The 20,748-nt window shown below is 25.9% G+C and overlaps 1 protein-coding gene across 4 annotated transcripts in view; it reads left to right on the forward strand.

The window, feature by feature from the left end:
• Positions 1–2,005: 2,005 nt before the first annotated feature.
• LOC111037533 (high affinity cAMP-specific and IBMX-insensitive 3',5'-cyclic phosphodiesterase 8-like) overlaps positions 2,006–20,748 on the forward strand; it is a 70,113-nt gene continuing 51,370 nt past the window's right edge. Inside the window, exons 1-2 of one of the 4 annotated variants that reach the window (XM_022320168.1) lie at positions 2,006–2,453; positions 19,857–20,064. In XM_022320168.1, coding sequence (XP_022175860.1) covers positions 19,962–20,064 — 103 coding nt within the window. In that variant the 5' untranslated portion in view covers positions 2,006–2,453; positions 19,857–19,961. The remainder of the gene's footprint in view (positions 2,454–19,856; positions 20,065–20,748) is intronic. The other 3 variants (XM_022320166.1, XM_022320167.1, XM_022320169.1) reach the window with 3 other exon arrangements.

Here is a 20,748-nt window from a genome sequence, read left to right on the forward strand (position 1 = left end):
TATAATACTATCTTCTATACAGCATCTTAAGAAAAAATAAAATTTTGTAAAATATGTTTGGATATGAGGATTTGAAAAAATTTGACCTTGGCCTACGCCCGTTCGATAAACAACTCTGAACCCCGTCGTCGCGTTTTCATAATATACAAACTACAAAGGTTTAAATTAAATAGTTTCAAACCACATAATACTAATAATAATAATAATAATAATACAGTCTTGTTTTTCAAAACCACATTTTCATCAATTGCGTTCAAAGTCAAAGGGAAAGAACAAATAAAAAACGGATAAAACAACAACAGCTTTATGAATAATAATGACGGTTAGCAGAGCACTATAATATACAGTACCTATAGTCTATACATTATACAATATACATAGTACATACTAAACTACGATATAGTCATATAGATAAAATTATATTGTCTTCTCTGAAGTCTGAATACACACAATAAATAGTCATTTAAATAATTGAATTTCGAGTGAAAAGTTTTCCAAATCGAATGATCCCCCGGACGTACCTATAATAATATGATAATAATATTATAATATATTATTATTGTTGACTATTGTGCCCACCTGTTTTTGCGGTGTCAAGATAAGTGTTGCAGAGCTCGTTCGAGATTATGGTCGCGAAATGTGTAAGTACATTGTAATATCAGAATTCATTATATTATAATATTATAATGGTTGACATCAAAAGCGAAAATCGGATTGATCCAACTGTAGAGGTTTTTTGCTGTATTCAGTCTACACAGAGGTTTTTATCGGAAAAAAAACATAATCACACAGTTTTATAAATGCGGTGCTTGAATTGGAAAATCAAAATAGTAGAAGAACTCTGATAATACAAAAGAAATTTGCATCCCCAGCCAATTAATATACTTAATATAAGCTTGGGGACTTCAAAATCCCTCACTAATTTATTACGCCCTCAAACATATTACCACAAATTAACAATCATTTCATAACTAATTATACTCAAGTATACTTAAAAGGTTTCAACGCTTGCACAGGTACTTTTCAGGCAATTGAGGTAATATTGGTATTTTTTATAAATGTATCAATAATAAAGTAGATAGGTTGTTTGTAATAATTTATTATATAACTATATAGTATGTATTATTTAACATTTTATGTAGTATATTTAACAAGCCGATTGACGTTTATATCTTCAAAATGTGTATGTATTTTTCTCCAAATGCCTAAAATCAATCCTAAATTCTTATAATAGGTGTATCAATAAACGTGTAAGGACTAAGGCTGATACCGCAGAAAATGAATGAACGGAATAAGAGCATTTCACATTGTAAACAAAAAATTATATTTATCTTAATTTGATAACTTCCACAGATAAGAATATTTTTCATTGATAACTTATTATATTTTTTTTTGCGGTTGCGTCAAATATCCTTAGTTTTCTTGTCTTTTAACATTCACTCTTAAAAGGTTGTATACCTATCTACGACGCTGGCAACTTATCATCTTATAGTTCATACCTAAATAGCGTACGTCATTATTACATAATATTATCATGTGTCACTCAATCAAATATCAATACTTTCACACATTTTATAAACAGTTATTTTATTTTTAATGTAGGTATTAACTTTATAATTTTGTAAAAAAAATCTAATTAAAGTAACGTACGTCCCAATTTGAGAAAAAGTGGGGTCACTCTAAAATATCTGAACATTGTGTTGAGGTACTCGGTCATTCTGAGCCCCCCCCCCCCTAATCCGAGCACTGGATTCTTTTAGAGGTATATTGGCGACGATGGAGACGACCCTGGCCGCGGGCCCATAGTGGGTAGGGGTCCAGGGTTTCCCGCCAACTTTGTCGTCGCGAACAGCCTGCTCGGAGTATCTCGTGGGTCGGCGGGCGAGCGGTGACGTCCGCGACGCGAGCTTTGTGCCGCCGCCGCGGGCGCGCCACCATCGGACGCGCGGGCGGTCCGCTGTTCTACGGAAGCCGTCGTCGCCGGCCGGCACGACCGCTATTACGATACAATATCGTACATGTAAACGACGCGTTACGTGACCGCGCGGCAGATCACCGGTGACCGGCGGACGGACGATCGCGTGTGTCGTGTAAGCGAGTCTCTCTCTGAGTACGCGTTTCGCGACCGCATGTGTCAGTGGTATTTGTGTGAGTGTGTGTCTGCCGCCGCGAATTCGTCGAGTGAACGTGCCGCGTCGTAAGTTCGCACGCGCCAAAGTTTCAACCGACGCCCTTTGTGATAAATTTAACCGTTTTGTTTTTTTCATCTATCCCTCCCCGAATTCGAAGCGATTTATTTATCCGTTTTCGCGGGTCCCGTCTTCTCAGTGCTCGTGTAACAACGTCAAATTTATAATATATATAAGCACAGGGACATACCTATTTTACTTGAAACGTCGCCCTCTATGCGGATAATATTCGTCCACACACGTCGCCGGATAATGAAAACCTCGGTAAGTCCAGAATTTCGATTTAAATTTAATTATTGTAAACTTTTTATATTGCTTATTAGTTTAAAAAAAAATACAACAATGATAATATTTCAAAACACTGATTTGATCGTGTCGAATATGATTACGTAGACGAAATTTACTAATTGGTTTGAGTTATTTAAGTCGTAGACTGTATATAATTAAGTATTATAGTGTTTTACTCGGGTATTGAGTATATTAAACACGTAGTGTCGTTATGTTATTTACTTAGGTAGGTACCTAATCAATTAATTTTTTTGAGTACCTACTATATAAATGTTGTACTTTAGTATCTGCTTGTTACACCGTGAATCTAATTTAGCTTTTTGGTATATTCTCTTCATTCATACAATTATATTAGGTACGAAAATGAATTTAAGCTGAAAATATAATATGTACCTACCAAGAAGTTTTCTCGGAAACCATTTTTTAATTAATTAAATTAAATTTTAGTTTTCTTTTTTGAAAAAAAACTTTTTATCAAATTTGAATTATGGTAGGTACCAGCGAAAATGTTATTTTGTATTTACTCGTAACTTTGAAAATAGTGTCTATACTTAAATATATATTACTATATTAGAGTCGTATTTATGTTTTTTTAGCAATTCTTAGAAATAATATTTGTAATTTGTCTCCAATATTTTTTTTTATATAAAATACACATCCTATTTTATTGTTATAATATGACATATAAGTAGTGTTCATTCAAAATTTTGATTGAAGAACAAACAAATATAATAAATTGTTCAACTCAAAAAATGTGTTACTTTACTTACTCTGACCATATTATATATTATTGAAGTTCTTGAATTTTTATAGGCTCTTATTTACAAAAAAAGAATACCTTACATTGCACAATAAAGATAATATGTGCATTTATTAATACATGTTTACCAACAAAATATGAATAAAGAAAAATTAAGATAATATATACAATTACTATTCAACACAGTGCTCTAAAATTTACATTGGCTACAATCCAATTACAAGAAATGTATACTCAAATTTTCATACCATACCCTAATAAATGTGACCCCAGTTGAATCAATTTATAACTTTTTTTGAGGAAATACATTTTATCTTTTTAAGGTTAAATTTTTGATTTGATTACCTATCATAAACTTATGTAAAATCCGACTTGAATTTCCTGGAAATTAGTACTTAACGCAACTTTAGGTTCAAACAAATAATTTAAAATGATCACTATCTGCAGAATCGTATCCATATATGAATCATTAACTCGGCGATGGTATTACTATATTAGTATAAAATACCAATAGTTATAAAACTCAAAACTTTATTCATAGCTTTTAATATCCATGACGTGTTTTAATTTTCAAATCTTGTTTTTTGGTAATAAAACATTTAATGTTGGCTCAAAACATTAAACAAATCGTTAAAAGAATCCAATAATAGAAATATATACTCAGAATAATACCTATACCTAAAAGCAATAATTTTAATTAAATGTTTAATATACAATTTCTATATTAAGAAGATTAATTCAATTTATAATTTCTTCCTTTCTATTAATTTATTATTTAATAATATTTGGATGGACATAATAATATTTGGTAAATTCAGTAAATATTTATGATAATACAATAATTCAACTACTTATTTGTCTAATATGTACATTCTAATAATTTCATTTTTATCATAGCTTACTTATACTACCTGTCTACATGTAGGTGTGTCATTCACTAATAAGCTACAAACATATTTACTTATGATAGTTTTGTATTCACATTTAAAATTTGAAAAATGACAAACATATAATTTTGGTTAAATAATGTGCTATACTCAAAATCGTTTTTTCAATTAGGATTGCTATGATTAATTATGCAACCCCGTCTTATTGTAATGAGGAAAGTGTTCTGTTACGCTCTGCACTCTGCAGTAGGCAGGCTTTATATTTTATATTTCATCTGTTGGTTTAAATAATTGAACTTAAGTATTTTCCAATTTTAATTACCTGCAAAATTTGACGTGGGCTACTTATAATTTTGATCGGGACTGTCAACGAGAAAACTATAGATATAAGTAAATAACTATTGGTTTTAAAATATAAAGATTTTTTCTCACGTAAAACACTTGTTAGTTGCTGTGATAAATAATACAAATACTCCGAAAGTTCTCTATTGAATGCACTTTAAACTTGAACATAAATAATATATTGGTTTTATTTAAATTATAAGATTTCTAAAACTATTTTTAAAAAGCGGGTTGACTAAAAAAAACTGTGATTCATTTAGTAATTTTATTATACTAAATTTAAATATTTTAATAATTTGGAATTCTGATCCATCACTAAAATAAACCGAATAGAAAAAAAATCGATGAAAGTTATGTTCATTGTTTAATTACTATATAATTTATTGTTTATCGTTATATTCAAATTTAAAATAGTTTAAGTTCAAATCAAATTAATTACTGAATATTTTATTTTGGCATGAATTTAAATTGAATATGGCTTATAATTTACAATTAATTAAAGGTGGTAGTTTCTGTAACTTTCATATAGTTTCTGTTGTTCCAAAAAAATCCTCTAAAATAATACAACAACGTCGTGAAAAAATACTATGAAGTTGATACTTATTTTGGTCATAATCTGAATTCTGTGTCCAAAATCTTCGATTGTATATTGCAATGTAAATATTGTATTTTTTTCTAAATTACATATACATTTTATCATTATATATTTTTTGATTACCAATACAACAACAGAACTTATATGTAAAAACTTAATTACTAAAAGTTTGTATTCGTTCTCATTTAACTTTAAACGAATAACATATAGTATATTCTAATATCATTATTCATTACATTTATTACAATTATTTACTAATACATAGGCATAAAAATACAAATGCTTGTTAACAACTTTTATCAAATAATAAACTTAGTTAATGTTATTCTATTCTATGACAGCACTAATATCTTTAAGGATCAAACCATGTAGCTATAATTTTATAATTTATATTATATATAAACATGTCTAAATTGTCTATGTAAAACATATACTAGACTAAAACTATAAGTTCTATTTTCTATCTACATAGGTAGGTAATTATATTGTAATGATTTGAGTTTGCACAAATTATTTTATCCAATATTATAGAGGAGAATTTCATAACTGCTTTAAAAATTGTACAATAAACAATAAACATTTAATAACTTTTAAGATCTCACTAGTTAAATATTATAATGTTTAGATATCTAGGTGTCAATACAAATTATTAATTTGTGTAGGGTCTTACTCAAAATAGGTACCCATCACTGAGTGGCTTCTTCCCCCATACTACTATGTTGTATATTCTTTTATCAAATGTGCTTATTGTTCTTTCTTGTAAAAATAAAAAAAAATTGTGCTGGAATCCAGTTTTAAATATGGGAACTATAATGCTGTGAAGCATGTTGTATTACAAATTACAATGGATAACCTTTTTTTCTATTAATTATTGAAAAGTCGATACAAATATTGTCGTTATTGAATTGCAAGTTCTAGTTTAAAATAAACCATATAACTATGAATGTATACAGATAGAGATTCTAATGATGAAATTGTATTGTATTAATATTATAACTGTCAGAAAGGCTCTTAATTTAATTCAAATCGAGATGCAAATGGACCTTAAATAATATAGTTGATCGATTCCTTGCAATTAATCAGAAATTATTCACTTTCAAATAATTTACAAGTGTCAAAATACATTATTCTTTAAAAAAATATTAACCATATTTTTTTATTTTATTTTTTTTAACTATAAAATGTACCTAACAATGTCATCTATTTTATTATATAATATGTAGGTTTATTTAAATAAATCATCGTAAATTATTCTATTTTTAGTATTTACAAAATTACAAACATACTATAGTTAAATAATTGTGATGGTAATATTTAAACTGATTAATTGTTGCAATTTAAATTTAAATGTTGAGAGGAAAGCTTATGGTCTGAATTATAAGACTGGTAGTAATTGGCAAGTATTGAAATATAGTTGGGTACATCAATTTTGATTTTTGTATATTACCATAAATGTGACTACGAGGTGGGGAGAAAGTAACACCTGTTCTAAATAAAAATGTTATTTTATAACTTTAGAATTATTTTTAGGAGTATCTATAGATAATAAAGTCTAATTTTGTATAAAAACATACATGGAGATGGACTAAATTTTTTTTTAAACTTCCAATCACGGATAATAAACGTATAATTATAAAAATAAAGTATGGAAAAAAATACCATATTTTATGACATAATCTAATTGTCTAATAAACAATAAATCATAACTCAAAATACTACTTAAAATTAGAGTTTTATCAGAATTTAGTTGATAGTCTCTTCAGGGTCCTCTTGCATAGTAAAATACTAAGTAAAATATAAGTACCTACTATATTACTGCATTTAAATTATATTCCATAGTATATAATATACTTCAATAAATTGATATATTCTTATCAGGTTTTAGATTTTTTTGCGTGGGAAGACATCTTTTATGGTAAAAAATGCTTTGATCTTTAAAATGGATCTAGTTGCTTTGGGGGGTCAAAGGTAAAATATGTCCTCATACTTTTCTTAATAATCATAAAAACCTTAAAAAAAATATAAGTAAAACGGTAATATATGATATTTACGTAAACCCAGTTTTCGACCAAATCGATTTTGTTTTATTGTTGCAATTCAAAAATGAATTTTCTTAGGTGCTTAAAAGATTCACCAAACATGTATACTATCATTTTTTAGACATGGTATAATAAAATAGTTTGTCTCTTTTTGAGCTGTTTGTAAACATTTGAAATATTTTACTTATTTTAAAATATTTCCTAAAATGTTAACGAAATATTTTACGCTCTATTAAAAAGGTAAAAAATGTAATACAATGGCTTATAAGATTTCCTTAAAGCAGTATAAAATCATTATAAAAACAATTGTTTTAGCGTTTCAAGCTCAAATTTAAAAAAAATTTGACGAATTACAAAAATTTTCAAATTAGGTGATTTAAATCTAGTTAAAAATGGATACAATTTTAGATTATTTATAGCTAAGACTTAAACAATACAAAGTTAATTATAATTTCTATTTAGAGCAATTTAAAATTATCGAAAATACATAATATGCACAAAAGTATTTAATAAAAATGTTCAAGTTAAATTATATTTAATCAAAAAAAAAAAAAATGGGGAAGAAGCTAACCACTCTGATACAAAGAGAAGTTTGGTTAGGGGCTATGCCATAGTTATTTTAACAATTATATTAGAAGTTTGACATAATATGTTCGTATTTTTTTCCCCTGATTGTTTTAAAAAATAAGTACTTTCTGAGAGTTTTCAATTTTGACCTCCCAAAAGTATCGACTAAATCCAATTTTCTACCAGAAACTTCCATCGAAGTTGGTGGTCAAAGCATTTTTTCTTCTAAAAATATGGCTTTTAAGATATGAAAATAAAAATAAAACATCATTGAAAATCAACAATTTCATTGCTCCGTTCAGAATCTAATAACGATTTTCATTAATTTGTTGTAGATAGTTCAAAAAATATTACTTGTAGGAATCTGATATTCTTCATTACTAAGTATATTATTATTTACTATTTTCTATACACGATGAAATTTTCTTATTATTAATTTTATGTCATTAATACCACGGATAACGGACCTAATCACATCATTCTTCAATACGTCTTTATGACATTTAAATTAACAACTGTAATACGTGATGTAATAAACATAGAGTATTATAGTATGGTATAAAACCATACTATAATTTTTCTTAGCAAAAATGAGTTCGAAGTTCCAACTTACTAACCTAACCAACTTACTGTAATACTTATACATAAGGAATAACCTTACTTAAAGTAATATAAGTTAATTATGAAATATCCTTGGAACAGTATCGATTTTAAAGTATAGGTATATTAATGATTTATCATCAAATTAGAATTTAACAAATCCATCACAGTGATCTACTCAATTACGTGGTACGTATCGCGCCCAATACAACAGAGTGTATCCCCGTTTCTTATTATTTACTGAAATTGATTTTTTTATTAAGTATAATTTAACTTTTAGATGGTGCTAATAAGTTATTAATAAACGATAATTCGAATAATATTACATATCATAAATTGATAACTCATTTCTATATAAAAAATAAAACTGAAGTGATATTTATTGTTGGTAGTAGTAAATATTGTAAAAAATAGTCGGTATCTTACTGTACATTTAATTTAATTTTAGCTTTACTTCAAGATAGTGGAATTTTTATATCTATAATGTATATTTTAAGTTCATTTAAATGCCAGTTATTTTGAAGAACAAAATTACACTTGTTCTATTTTTTAAATTTTTTATTGATAGCATAAATGTTTAAAATCATATTATGTAACATAATATTTTTCTAAAGATTTAGGACCAATAGGTACCAAGTTAATTAATTAATTAGATATTGGTATGTATTTAAAGTTTAGTGGTGTGGACTGTCAGAAGGTAGTAAGTAAGGTACCCCACAAAATGTCTGTTCACTATACCAATCACCTAAACTTTAAACCGGTACTTATAAGCTTACAACTAATTAATAATTGTTCAAAAATCGATATTACAATTTTCGTAAAAATGATATTTTGGTCCTGAATATAGATAGATATAAAAATTGGTTTGTCACTCAAAAAAGTAAAAAACTTAAAAATATAATTTCTTAAAAAAATATTTTTGTAATGACTTAAAATGTTGTAAGTATGTATACTTAAAATAATAATTCCAATATGTTTAATTTATTTGAGGTAATAAGTGTTTATTGTTAACAGAATAACACTGAATATATTTTCTATTTTAATTTAAAATGTATTATGATTAAATGAAAGTAAAGAAATGATAAGACAATATGTTCTTAAAAGTTCTATTGAATATTTTATACATAACAACTAACAAGTCGTCATCATAAAAGGTCACCTATCTGGCTATATACATAATATAATAGTACTCATGTTTTGTCATTTTGATAAGATGGGATATTAATATTACCTATATATCTATTATCAATATTTTGGAAACTACAGGGTTTTATAAGTTAAGGCAAGTACTTCAGGTTGACTGACATTCCCTGTATTATAAGTTATAAAAAAAATTAATGTTAAGACATTGTTTGTGATATCGACAGATTTTCTTATAATTTAATTTTGCTTTAAATACTTTTTATACTACACGTTTTTGACTCTTATTACATTGTGTTGTTGACACCTGCAGTATACCAGAAATGTAATTTTATCTCTAAAAAACAACCGATTACTAATGGCGGGTAGGCTAGGTACTGTTTGTGTAGTGGCTTGTTATCTAAAAAAAACAATCCGATCTGTGCTTTATTTGTTTAGTGAGCAATTGGGAGTCGCTTAATATGAAAACAATCTAAACACATTTAAGAATTTAGAAAATGATTTTCTACTTCTCTTCTATTATCTACTTAATTTTATATATTATGTAGATTGTAGGTGTAATTGATAATCATAATGTTTATTCAAACACCAAACTTATTTAAAGTTTCAATCCAAAACTCGCTAGAAGAGTGAAGAATAGTAGAATGAATGTACAGCTAGGATATATCCAAAACAATTTTTTATGTATCAAATCTTATATGTTGCTATTTCTCCAGTCCGTGATATAGCTAAGGCGTATAACAAACAATTCAAATTAAATAGTTGTCCAAATTCAAATATATTCTCTAATTAAAAGACTTGCAGCAATGCAAAAATACTTCAAGTAATCAAAAAAATACTAAAAAGGCTGCGGTGTTGTAACCTTCTTACTTAATAGTGCATGAATACCAATTGTAATCGTTATTATACAATAATATAATAATATGCAAATTTTAAGTAGCTACCTTTTCTATATTTGTCGAAGTTACTCCAATGGGAGTGAATCGTGTATTTTTTTCCATAACATCAAGTCATCATCACATTAGCTTATTGTTCGATATATTTTATGAACAGATTTTTAATTAAAAATTTTAAAAATGTTTTAAATTCAAATGAGAAGGTTAGCGTAACCTAACCTATTATTTTTAATGAGATTACTCGAATTATATCTTGGATTCATAAAATATTATGTTGTATATATTTTGTTTTTGTACTAAAATATATAAGGCACCTTTTAAGATTTCATTCAATTCAAGTATAACACGTATATATATATTTACATAACTCTATTTAGTATAAACAATTATTATTACATATATATTATGTAGGTACAAGGTACTATGTTAAGTATTCATGTATAAAGAGGCACATGTCAAAAATTATTATAAATAACGAAAAGAACGACAATAACTAGGTATTTAAATATAAATATTTATAAGTATATACATAATAACATGTAATATGTAGAGTAAACAGTAAACAATGTAATTAAATTGTGTTCCGAATTATTTATAACATGATTGCTCTTGATTGAATGTTAGAGGTCAATGAATCATAATAAATGTATATTATCACAATAATACTTTTTGGGCTTATGGCTTACTAACCATATCAATTTAACCATAGAACAAATTATAATTAAAATACTTATATTTTAGCAATTTAAAGAGTATCGAAATAATTAATATTATATGATTTTAAAGTATTGTAAGAACCATGACAAAATAGATAGGTATCATCACAGTTGTACTAGTTTTTTTCAGTATGCAAATCATAGGCGGAAATCGGTGGGAGTTAGGGATAAGGGGGACTAAGCCCCCCCAAAAGACCATCAAGCCCCTCCAAAAGTCCAACAGTTATTGTGAATGGGTGAAGCCTCCCTCAATTTAGTAATAGTACGATTTAGATATAATAGCCCCCCCCCCAAATATTTTCAATGGATTTTAACCTATATGTGCATCTCCTTCACCTCCGGCCAAAGTCGTAGTTCTCCTTTTCTGATTGGTTGATTTTTTTCTGTGTTATATATTTATGTATTTAATTGATGACCGATAAGAAGTGGAAAACTACATACATATATGTAAAGTTAAGTGCGGAGGAATCGAATGATGAGTTTAAAAAAACTGTGATGATACTTATTTATTTTGTTATGATAGGAACATACACATTTTAATCTTCGGTACCTACCTATTTTATTTCGAAAACATTTCCTATTCATTTATTGCACTGATATATAATTTTATAGAGGGAAATAGAATACAAGTATAATTCTAAATTAATTTATTTCGAACACAAATTATCTACCGTTCATATTTTATTCAATCTTCTTATTCTAAATATTATCACCAGAACGACTATTTTAATGTTTATAATTTAAGTATTATTGTAGGATCTAGTATTCATGATGTAGGTATAAAATTATTATGATTTACAAAGCATGATCATACCGACTAGTCACTTTAATTCTGAATTTATTCAAATTTTGATTTATGAAATTTTTAAATAAACTTAAAAACCATGTTATCAAATATTTAAATGTATTATATGATTGATGAAGTGTTCTGTGAAGATACAAAGTTCTTTGGAATAAAATATAATAATATATAGTACCTATACATTTTAAATTATACTTATTACTTAAATTATTATAGTTCTGTATTAATATGTATGTAAATATTGCAATATATCTCTGCGTGTTTGTATGACGCGTGTTATGTTTGTTTTCATGTATTTAAAATTTAGATCAAGTGCTTATTGTATGACTATTTAGTTCCAATACATATTTAATAATGATTTTAGAGCGTATTATATTGATAAATAAATCGATTAATAAAAATGTAAGCCAATTTGAACAATTATTAATTTGTCAGAAAGCAATAAATCTAAATATGTATAAATAAATGCTTTATAGGTTATCCTGTTTGTTAAAATGTAATAACTAATAAATTAACGTGAACAATATATGCATATTATTCTGACTGAATAATTTATTTTAACAATAATATTGTGTAATGAATCTTAACTTGTATACTTAAAAATCATATTTGTATACAATATAATATCAAAATAGATAACTAATTGCTCATAAACTGATAGGTCCCAATCCTTTATAAAACATATACATTTACTTTATAGACTACAGAGTGATCACCAAGCATTTTATATTCTAAAGATACTACCGTCAACTGAAACTGTTTTTTATCAAGGAGCCTTATACACTACATTTATTTTCCCTCGAGTGTCACAAATAATAGTAAAAGGGGAAAAACTGGAATAGATAAAAATAAGAAATTATTTAAATTTATGGTAACAAAGATCAAACCTTAAATAGTGAACTCCATTTTCGTTTTCTTATAGAATGCATTTTAGAAAATACAAATAAATAGATTTATATTTATAATCACTCAAATTTAGCTATGATAACTTTTATACTGTATAGCTATGATATAATACATGTAGATTTTAACGTCTAATACATTTTGTTTTATGTTAAGTTTCTATAGACTTTTCTAACTTCAATATTTTAAATTATTTATTAAATGTATATCATTTGCATATTAGCTATAATTCTATAACTTTGGTATTACGCATATTATTTTCCGCAGTTTAATTGTAGGTACATATCGAAAAACATTCCAACTAAATTAAGCAGTAACTATGATTTTTGCTTAAATGTACTCAGAATATTTTTTTGAAGGTATGTATACATAATATAAACAGACAATAATTCATTTAACTAAAATTTCAAGTTTTAAAAAACCAGCATAATGTAATAACGTATTTCCCCTTAGTTTTTCTAAATATCGAGGCCATTTTTAAAATTATTTTAGACTAAGACCCTGCATATTTTTAAATCATGTTGTACCTATTTCAATTATATTAGGTTAAGTAAGACCCACCAATCACCAAAGTGGTTAATTAATTGGTATCTAAATTTAATTTGTTATTGTTACATTTTTTTGAAGATTTATACAGTGATATATACAAATCTATTGATTAAAATAACCTATCTAATTTTTAAAAGTTACTGTCACTAGTTTATGTGTACTTCGAAAATTTCAAGAACCGAAAGAGTATTACTAATCTATAAATTCTATTTGTTTTAGTTTTTATTTAATACTGCATTATGCAGCGCTGCGGTGTACTGTTTCTCAAAAATGATACACCAAAGCGTACATCAATAAAAAATATTATAGGGCTAGAATAATATAAATTGTATATTTTGGATTAAAATGTGAATTCATTTTTTTTCACATTTGTAAATAAAACGAATGCAAGTGTGGTTTATTCATAAAAAAAAACAATGCTTTCAATTGAATGAATCTTTACAAACATGTTTTTTGATATATCATTTTATAATATAATTCTTCGTGAAATACGAAGATAACAAAAATAAATGTGGTGTATTCTTACTAAAGTCTGCTTTACCGTATTACAATTCACAACATAGGTACCTACACAATTTAATTTGGGTACGTGGAAAATATAAATATTAAATTGTATCTCTACTGTATACTTTATATTATATATGTAATATATATATTTATATGATTATATTTATGTATAATGGTTTCACCTCTGGTCACTCCTTATTATAGTTATAATTTATATATATGTAATATACTATNATACTTTATATTATATATGTAATATATATATTTATATGATTATATTTATGTATAATGGTCTCACCTCTGGTCACTCCTTATTATAGTTATAATTTATATATATGTAATATACTATGTAGTAGTCAGGCACGGATCCAGAGCAAAGATCTGTGGGGAGGGGGGCACAATTTTTTGTTAATGCAAAATTACAATATTGGAATCACTGTCTAACACGTAACTAGTAGTTGTTTTATTTTTTTTATTTTATTGTCTAGATTTAAAAAAAATATTAAACTATTAGTTATACATGGTGAAAATATCGATGTACAGTGGAACATCGGGAACTCGAATCGGTAGGGGGTGAAAAAAAATTCGACTTATGGAAAACCTCGATAACTCGAATTTTTTTGCTGATTCGAGTTATCGAAAAAATGTTTTTCATTTGAAAACACAAATATGTAGGTACTTCATTTTATAATTTTATTTATTCATGTACATATTTACTAATAAATGTATAATGTATGTAGGTATATATATTGTATTAAAATTTTAAAAGAAGCATTCTATAAAAAAAAGTATAAAGTAATAAATATGTATGTAGTATGTATAAATTGTATAAAAAATAAAATACAATGTAATAAATAAAGTAGAACTATTTTTTAAAGAAATCAGATATTTGTAATTGTTTTTCATTGTTAGACCTATCTGTAAAGTGTTCAATAACGTTTAGTGCGGAAAATATCTCGTCTCCAATTTAATATGTACATATATTATTATATAAATTCGAGTTATAAGCCAAAATTTGACTAAAAATATTTAGACTTAAAGAGAAATTCGAGTTAGTGAAATTCGAATTATCGAGAAAATTTATCACACATATCATATGGCCGGGGCCTTCGAATTATCGAGAATTTGACTTATTGAGGTTCGAGTTATCGAGGTTCCATTGTATTTTTATTTTCTCAGAGAGGTTATAATATATTTGTTGAATATAGGTAGGACCCATGGTAATCACTATTATAAATTACAATTTATTTCAAATCATTTTAGAACATATTTGTGATCATTGTTTTACTATTTATTTTAGTACACTTAGATCGATCCTGGGAGTTTTTTTAAATGTCTATCATACAAATACGTAATGCAACAAATAACCATGTTACCTCCAGTAGCCCAGCTGCCTAGACTTATTCTCAAAAAATAAAAAAATTATAATGATATAAAACAATGCATGATACTACAATTGATTGCTTTGGGATTCAAAATTAATAAAATATTTTTTATGGGGTGATGAATAAGAGAACATATTTTTCATTATTGTTATACAAAAAAGGTGTTGGGACATCTTGAAATATTGGTATCTAAATGTATACACACTATCTATAATATGTCATTAATATTTAATATTCAATTTAAAATATTTATTACCTACATTCATGCTTATTCATGGTTAAAATAATAGAATCTAATAAATATAAAAAAATTGAGACACTCGTTCTTGCGTACAGTAGATACGAGTGATCACTATAATGGAAGTTTTAAATTAGAATCAAATGATAAATCATTGCATAATATACCAACAATGATTATGAGCCGTGGCAGACGATTCGTCAGCGTCTATTTCTAAAGATATTTTATTATACAGTTTAATATTTACGTTGTTATTATAGTAATGTAGTGTTCTATTAGTATTTAATAATGTGGTAGGTTGAACTAATTTTCACCAAAAAAAAATATAAAAACAAATTTAAAAAAATAACATCTTCACAATAATATTTCATCTAAATTTAAACTTGAAATTCCTATAAAATATTTCACAATTTTGTTTTTGAGATTTGTAGGTGTTTATAGGACATACTTATAAGAAATCTTGTATTACATTTTCAAACCTTAGATGCTTAAAAAAAAAGTTATTTAAATTTTACCTATAAGATAATTTGTTAATTGTGGTAATTTTGATGAATTTTGTAAAAAATTTGAACTTTAAACACTTATATAATATATCGTGAAATTTATAGAATGGTTTTAAGAATAGACATAATATTAATTACTTTAACATTATTCAGTTTAAATGGTACTATTAATTTTTTTTGACTTTTATCTAAATTAAATAGTTAACTATGCTCATACAAATATAAAGGTTAATCTTTTCGAACTTGATATCTATAAATCATGATTATATTGTACACCTAACAAATGCTTAATAACGGTCGTTTTTAAATACATTGCATGACTACAACTTTACTTTTGTCGAATCTTGATTGAAAATTATAAATAAATAACTATTAAAGTCACTGTCGACTGATAATCATATAGAATATTATTGATGACATCAGATATCGGGCGTTCTTATTCGTTGAATAATTAAGTTAAAAATATGTTCATATGAGTATTTTGTTACTTTTTCTTTAAAATAAAGAATGATATATTCCTAAAAACGTTATTACATTATAACTATATACCTCATTAGCTCAATTGTGCCAAAAACATAATTAAATTGCTATTTCTTACGTATATAATATATTTAATAGAACAAAATTATTTCAACATTTTGTATATTTTAATAGATAATAATATAGTATTATAATATAGTAACTAACTATATGTGACATACTACATAGTTTTTTACTTATCCAAGTAAATACAATCTTAGCATATATTGTATAGTACTTATGTGATAAATATTAACGATATAATGTTTTTATTCAATCTCGATCTTAACCGTATACGTTTCTTATATATTATATAGGTAGGCTAAATCGCATAATATATACCTACGTAATGGTATATTCATCATAATATGGTAGCTATCATCATTGTTAATAATAACTGTCGTTATGAAATACTTGTGCGCGTAATATCACGTACTTATTTAATAATGTATTCAGCTCATGTTTAAATTTAAAATACTTCCCTTTATATGATAGTAATATTCATGTTTTACTAGTAATGTCTATATCAACGGATCTGACTTTAATAGTTATATATTATGGGTACACCGTAGACCTCTGTTAGATCCACTGTGATAACATAAATGGAGAACATAATAAATAAACCCACACGTCAAAGTCATGAAACACATATAGGTAGGTTAGAACCTAATATAATACATGAATATTATGTTTGAAATTGGTTAAAATTTAAAACACCTCACTGTTTGAGTAGTGTTCAAATACTTTAATACTTACCTTAAAAATGGTATGTTGGTAAAGGTTCGATTTTAATGAATATAGTTCTCGTACTTATTGTTCTGTTAATCGTATAAGAATACAGAACAAAATTGTGAACCCAAAAATAAAAGTATTAACAATAAAATCATCATTTAACTATTTACTACCTTCATATTCTAATATTTAAAATGTTTAAAAGTTTTATACCTATAAATAATGAAATGAAAACATGTCTGTTAATTGTTTTACAAATACATTCTGTGTGTGTATATTAAGTTAGTTGAACCAACAATAAATATTGTTCTATAGTAACATTCTATTATTGTATTCATACATTTGCATGTGAAATATACATGTTGATATTGTATTTAGAACTACGTATATTAAACGTAATTGCTTATGAAATCGTATTAATTAGTCAAGTTATATTAATTTTAGATTCCAAGAAAATCTGTGTAATCACTATTATGGCTAAAAAATGTGTTCTAAAAGTATGAAATAGTCTCTCTAAAATTGATTTAGGCACAGATGTTCCAAGGGTAATTTTTGGGATTCCTCCATATAGTTTTATAAAAATTCACGGAGTATACAGAGAAACCACAACCTTGTGGGAAATCCAGCGAGCGAGCTAAGTTCAATTTCTACTGGAAAGGATCCTAGGGATTAAACTTAATTAAAATGTATTAAATTGTTTCCAGTACCTATATCAATTACGTTTGCGGAAGTTATTTGATTCCTCCTAAAAATCCAAAAATTATGAGCACACAACATACTTAAGCCCTCAGAAGTAGACAAATATGTGCCAAATATTTCTAAATATATGCAATATAATCTAAATAAAATAAATTCACAATTATGGCTTAAACGGTACCAATTAATGATATAGGTATGTAAGATGTGTTTAATGAATGTTTCTTTTTCAGTGTCAATTTTAATGATAGAATTATTATTTATTTTTATTATTTATATTGTTTAAAACGTTTTTATTTACTACCTATATATTTTGATGTAGATTAATTTGATTTTTTATTAAGAAGTATTTAATTTGTTCCAAGATGTTTTTTTCACTCTTCATCAAAACACAATGTTAACTAGTAATTAAAAGAAAATAGGTAAAATAACCTAACTAAAGGTCATGGTCTTTAATATCTTGGTTTTAAAGTGGTATTAATACGAGTAGGATTATACTACTTGTTTATGTGTACAGTGTTTTTACCTACACGGAGTCATGGAAAAGTTATAGCTGTTGTGTTACAACATGTATTTTCACAATAGTATTTGTCGATTTTATGAAGTCAAGATAAATGGTTTTAGTAATCGGAAGTCCTTGCTATCATTCGTCTTTTGATTTGTCATGTTGAATAAAAAATAAATATCTATACCTATACTCTATTATGATTGTAGTATAGTCGATATTTAAATATTCTGTAAAAATACGTTTAAATTTTTTTTCATGATTTTTTCTAAATATATTTTTATTTAATAATAATTTATAATTTAATATAATAATGTAACATTCTATTTTTTATGATCTTAGGTTTTAGTTATATTTGGTTTATTATTTTTCAACCAAAATAGTATATAGTATATATGTATTTAATAATATTAAAAAATATTTTAAAATAAGTTTTCAACCTAACTAACCTGAAAATTTTTTTTTTTTTGAATGTTTGGTAATTGTTCAACATTGTTCAAAATTAATGCCTACTTTTTCTTAAAGACAAATATAATTAACAACATCTAAAAAACATTTTTATAATTTTTTCAGTATTTGGTTCAAGTTTATTTTATCAAAAAATGTTTAAATTCTTGGGTATTTTCATAATTGAATACTAACCGGAGATGAATTCAGAACCGTTGATAGATCTATGTGTTTCGGTGCATTTATGGCAGTTGATCACTATGAATTTGATTGTGAGATTTTATTTGCATACAAGAATATATAGTGTATCTGAATGAAAATATTCGCAGCATGTGGTGCCGATTCTTTGTTGATAAGGTATGAGAGAATTGGATGAGTTTTTCATATTTTCACTTAAGTTCTAATTAGGTACTTCCTTTTAATACTCTTCTTTTAATGTCAGAATGGTACTTCTAATTTTTTATGTTGAGTTTTACATTTCTGAGTTTATTTGTAATAAATAGACGTGTTATTCAAATTGGTCTGCAAATAATTCCATTTGTTTTGCTTTTAGCAATATTAAGTGTCTCTGGTGTTGTAGTTAAGTTTATTTTTGTTGAATAATGAGATGAGGTATTTTGCTGGTCATTAAGTCTACTTATTCATTTCCGCATAGTCCACCACGAGGACGGAAAATCCATACCAATATAATTATTATTATGCTTGGCAAAAATGTGATGAATTATTTTTATTTTTGTACTTACCTACACTTTTATACAATTATGTGGTCTATGAAACATAGTTTTCAACTACCTATTTTGATCACTTCTTTGAAATTAAATATATTAATTTTTAATTTTTAATAAACAATAACTTGCGATATTAAAAACAACATCTATATATCAGAAACATAAAATGATTCGCTATTTCATTGGAATAATAAATTTTAACCACTTTATGAAATACATAATCTACAGAATTAAAAATTGTATACCTCTCACTACTTATATACATTAATCAAACCACTGCAGATAGTTTGAATCATACTTTATCATGATGATTTTATTTATAGCTTTGTCTGTCATTAACCGAGTGGAGAATTGAAGATTAGTTAAGCATGCCATCCTGATGGTGATCAAAATAATGGCTGGTGAATAAGTGAGCGAATGGGGTGCACATGGGTTGCGCGTCTAGTAGCAAAGACGTCTTCAAGTATCGTCATAACGCGATTGAAAAAAATAATACTGTTACATTGGACCGACTTTTACATGATCAAACAGGTATTTATTACTATTACTTCTATAAATATTAGGTACCTATATGGCTATACACATTAAACGTTAATACTTAACATCTCAAAAATCCAAATGCAAACAACAACAGTATAATATATATTTAATGTGTAAGAAACATACAAAAACACGTTAGTACTATTATAATAAAATATATAGGTAGGTATTTTATAGTTAAAAAGATAAAATAACTTAAACAATACTATCGTCATAATTTGAAACTTTATATCGGTACTTACATTCATTTATACTGGCAGAAACTATTGCTTTTATAGTTTAAAAGAAATAAATAATTTTACAATAAGAATAACTTACATTTAAACTGAATATTAGTAATTTTTAAAGAATATTAAAAACTTTAAATGTTTCATTGTGTAATACATTATCCAATATTATAATATTCATTAAAAATTAGTTGTAAGTTGAATCCAATAGATACTAAATGCTGCCAAAGGTTTCTAAAAGACGAACATTTTAATAATGAACAAAATAATAGTTTAAATGTTTTTTCTTAAAAATTGTATAAATGTTATCAATAATATGTGAATACATAATCATATTAATTCTATCCTACTAAAATTATTTTTTTTTGAAATTTTGTTCAGAGATTCACTTTTTAAAAATTGTTAAATTTATAGGTAGTTATTTTTAAATACTTGCACTGACTTAATG

The sequence above is a fragment of the Myzus persicae genome, unplaced genomic scaffold (genome assembly GCF_001856785.1).
Source record: "Myzus persicae strain clone G006 unplaced genomic scaffold, MPER_G0061.0, whole genome shotgun sequence".
Classification (NCBI taxonomy): Eukaryota; Metazoa; Arthropoda; class Insecta; order Hemiptera; family Aphididae; genus Myzus; species Myzus persicae.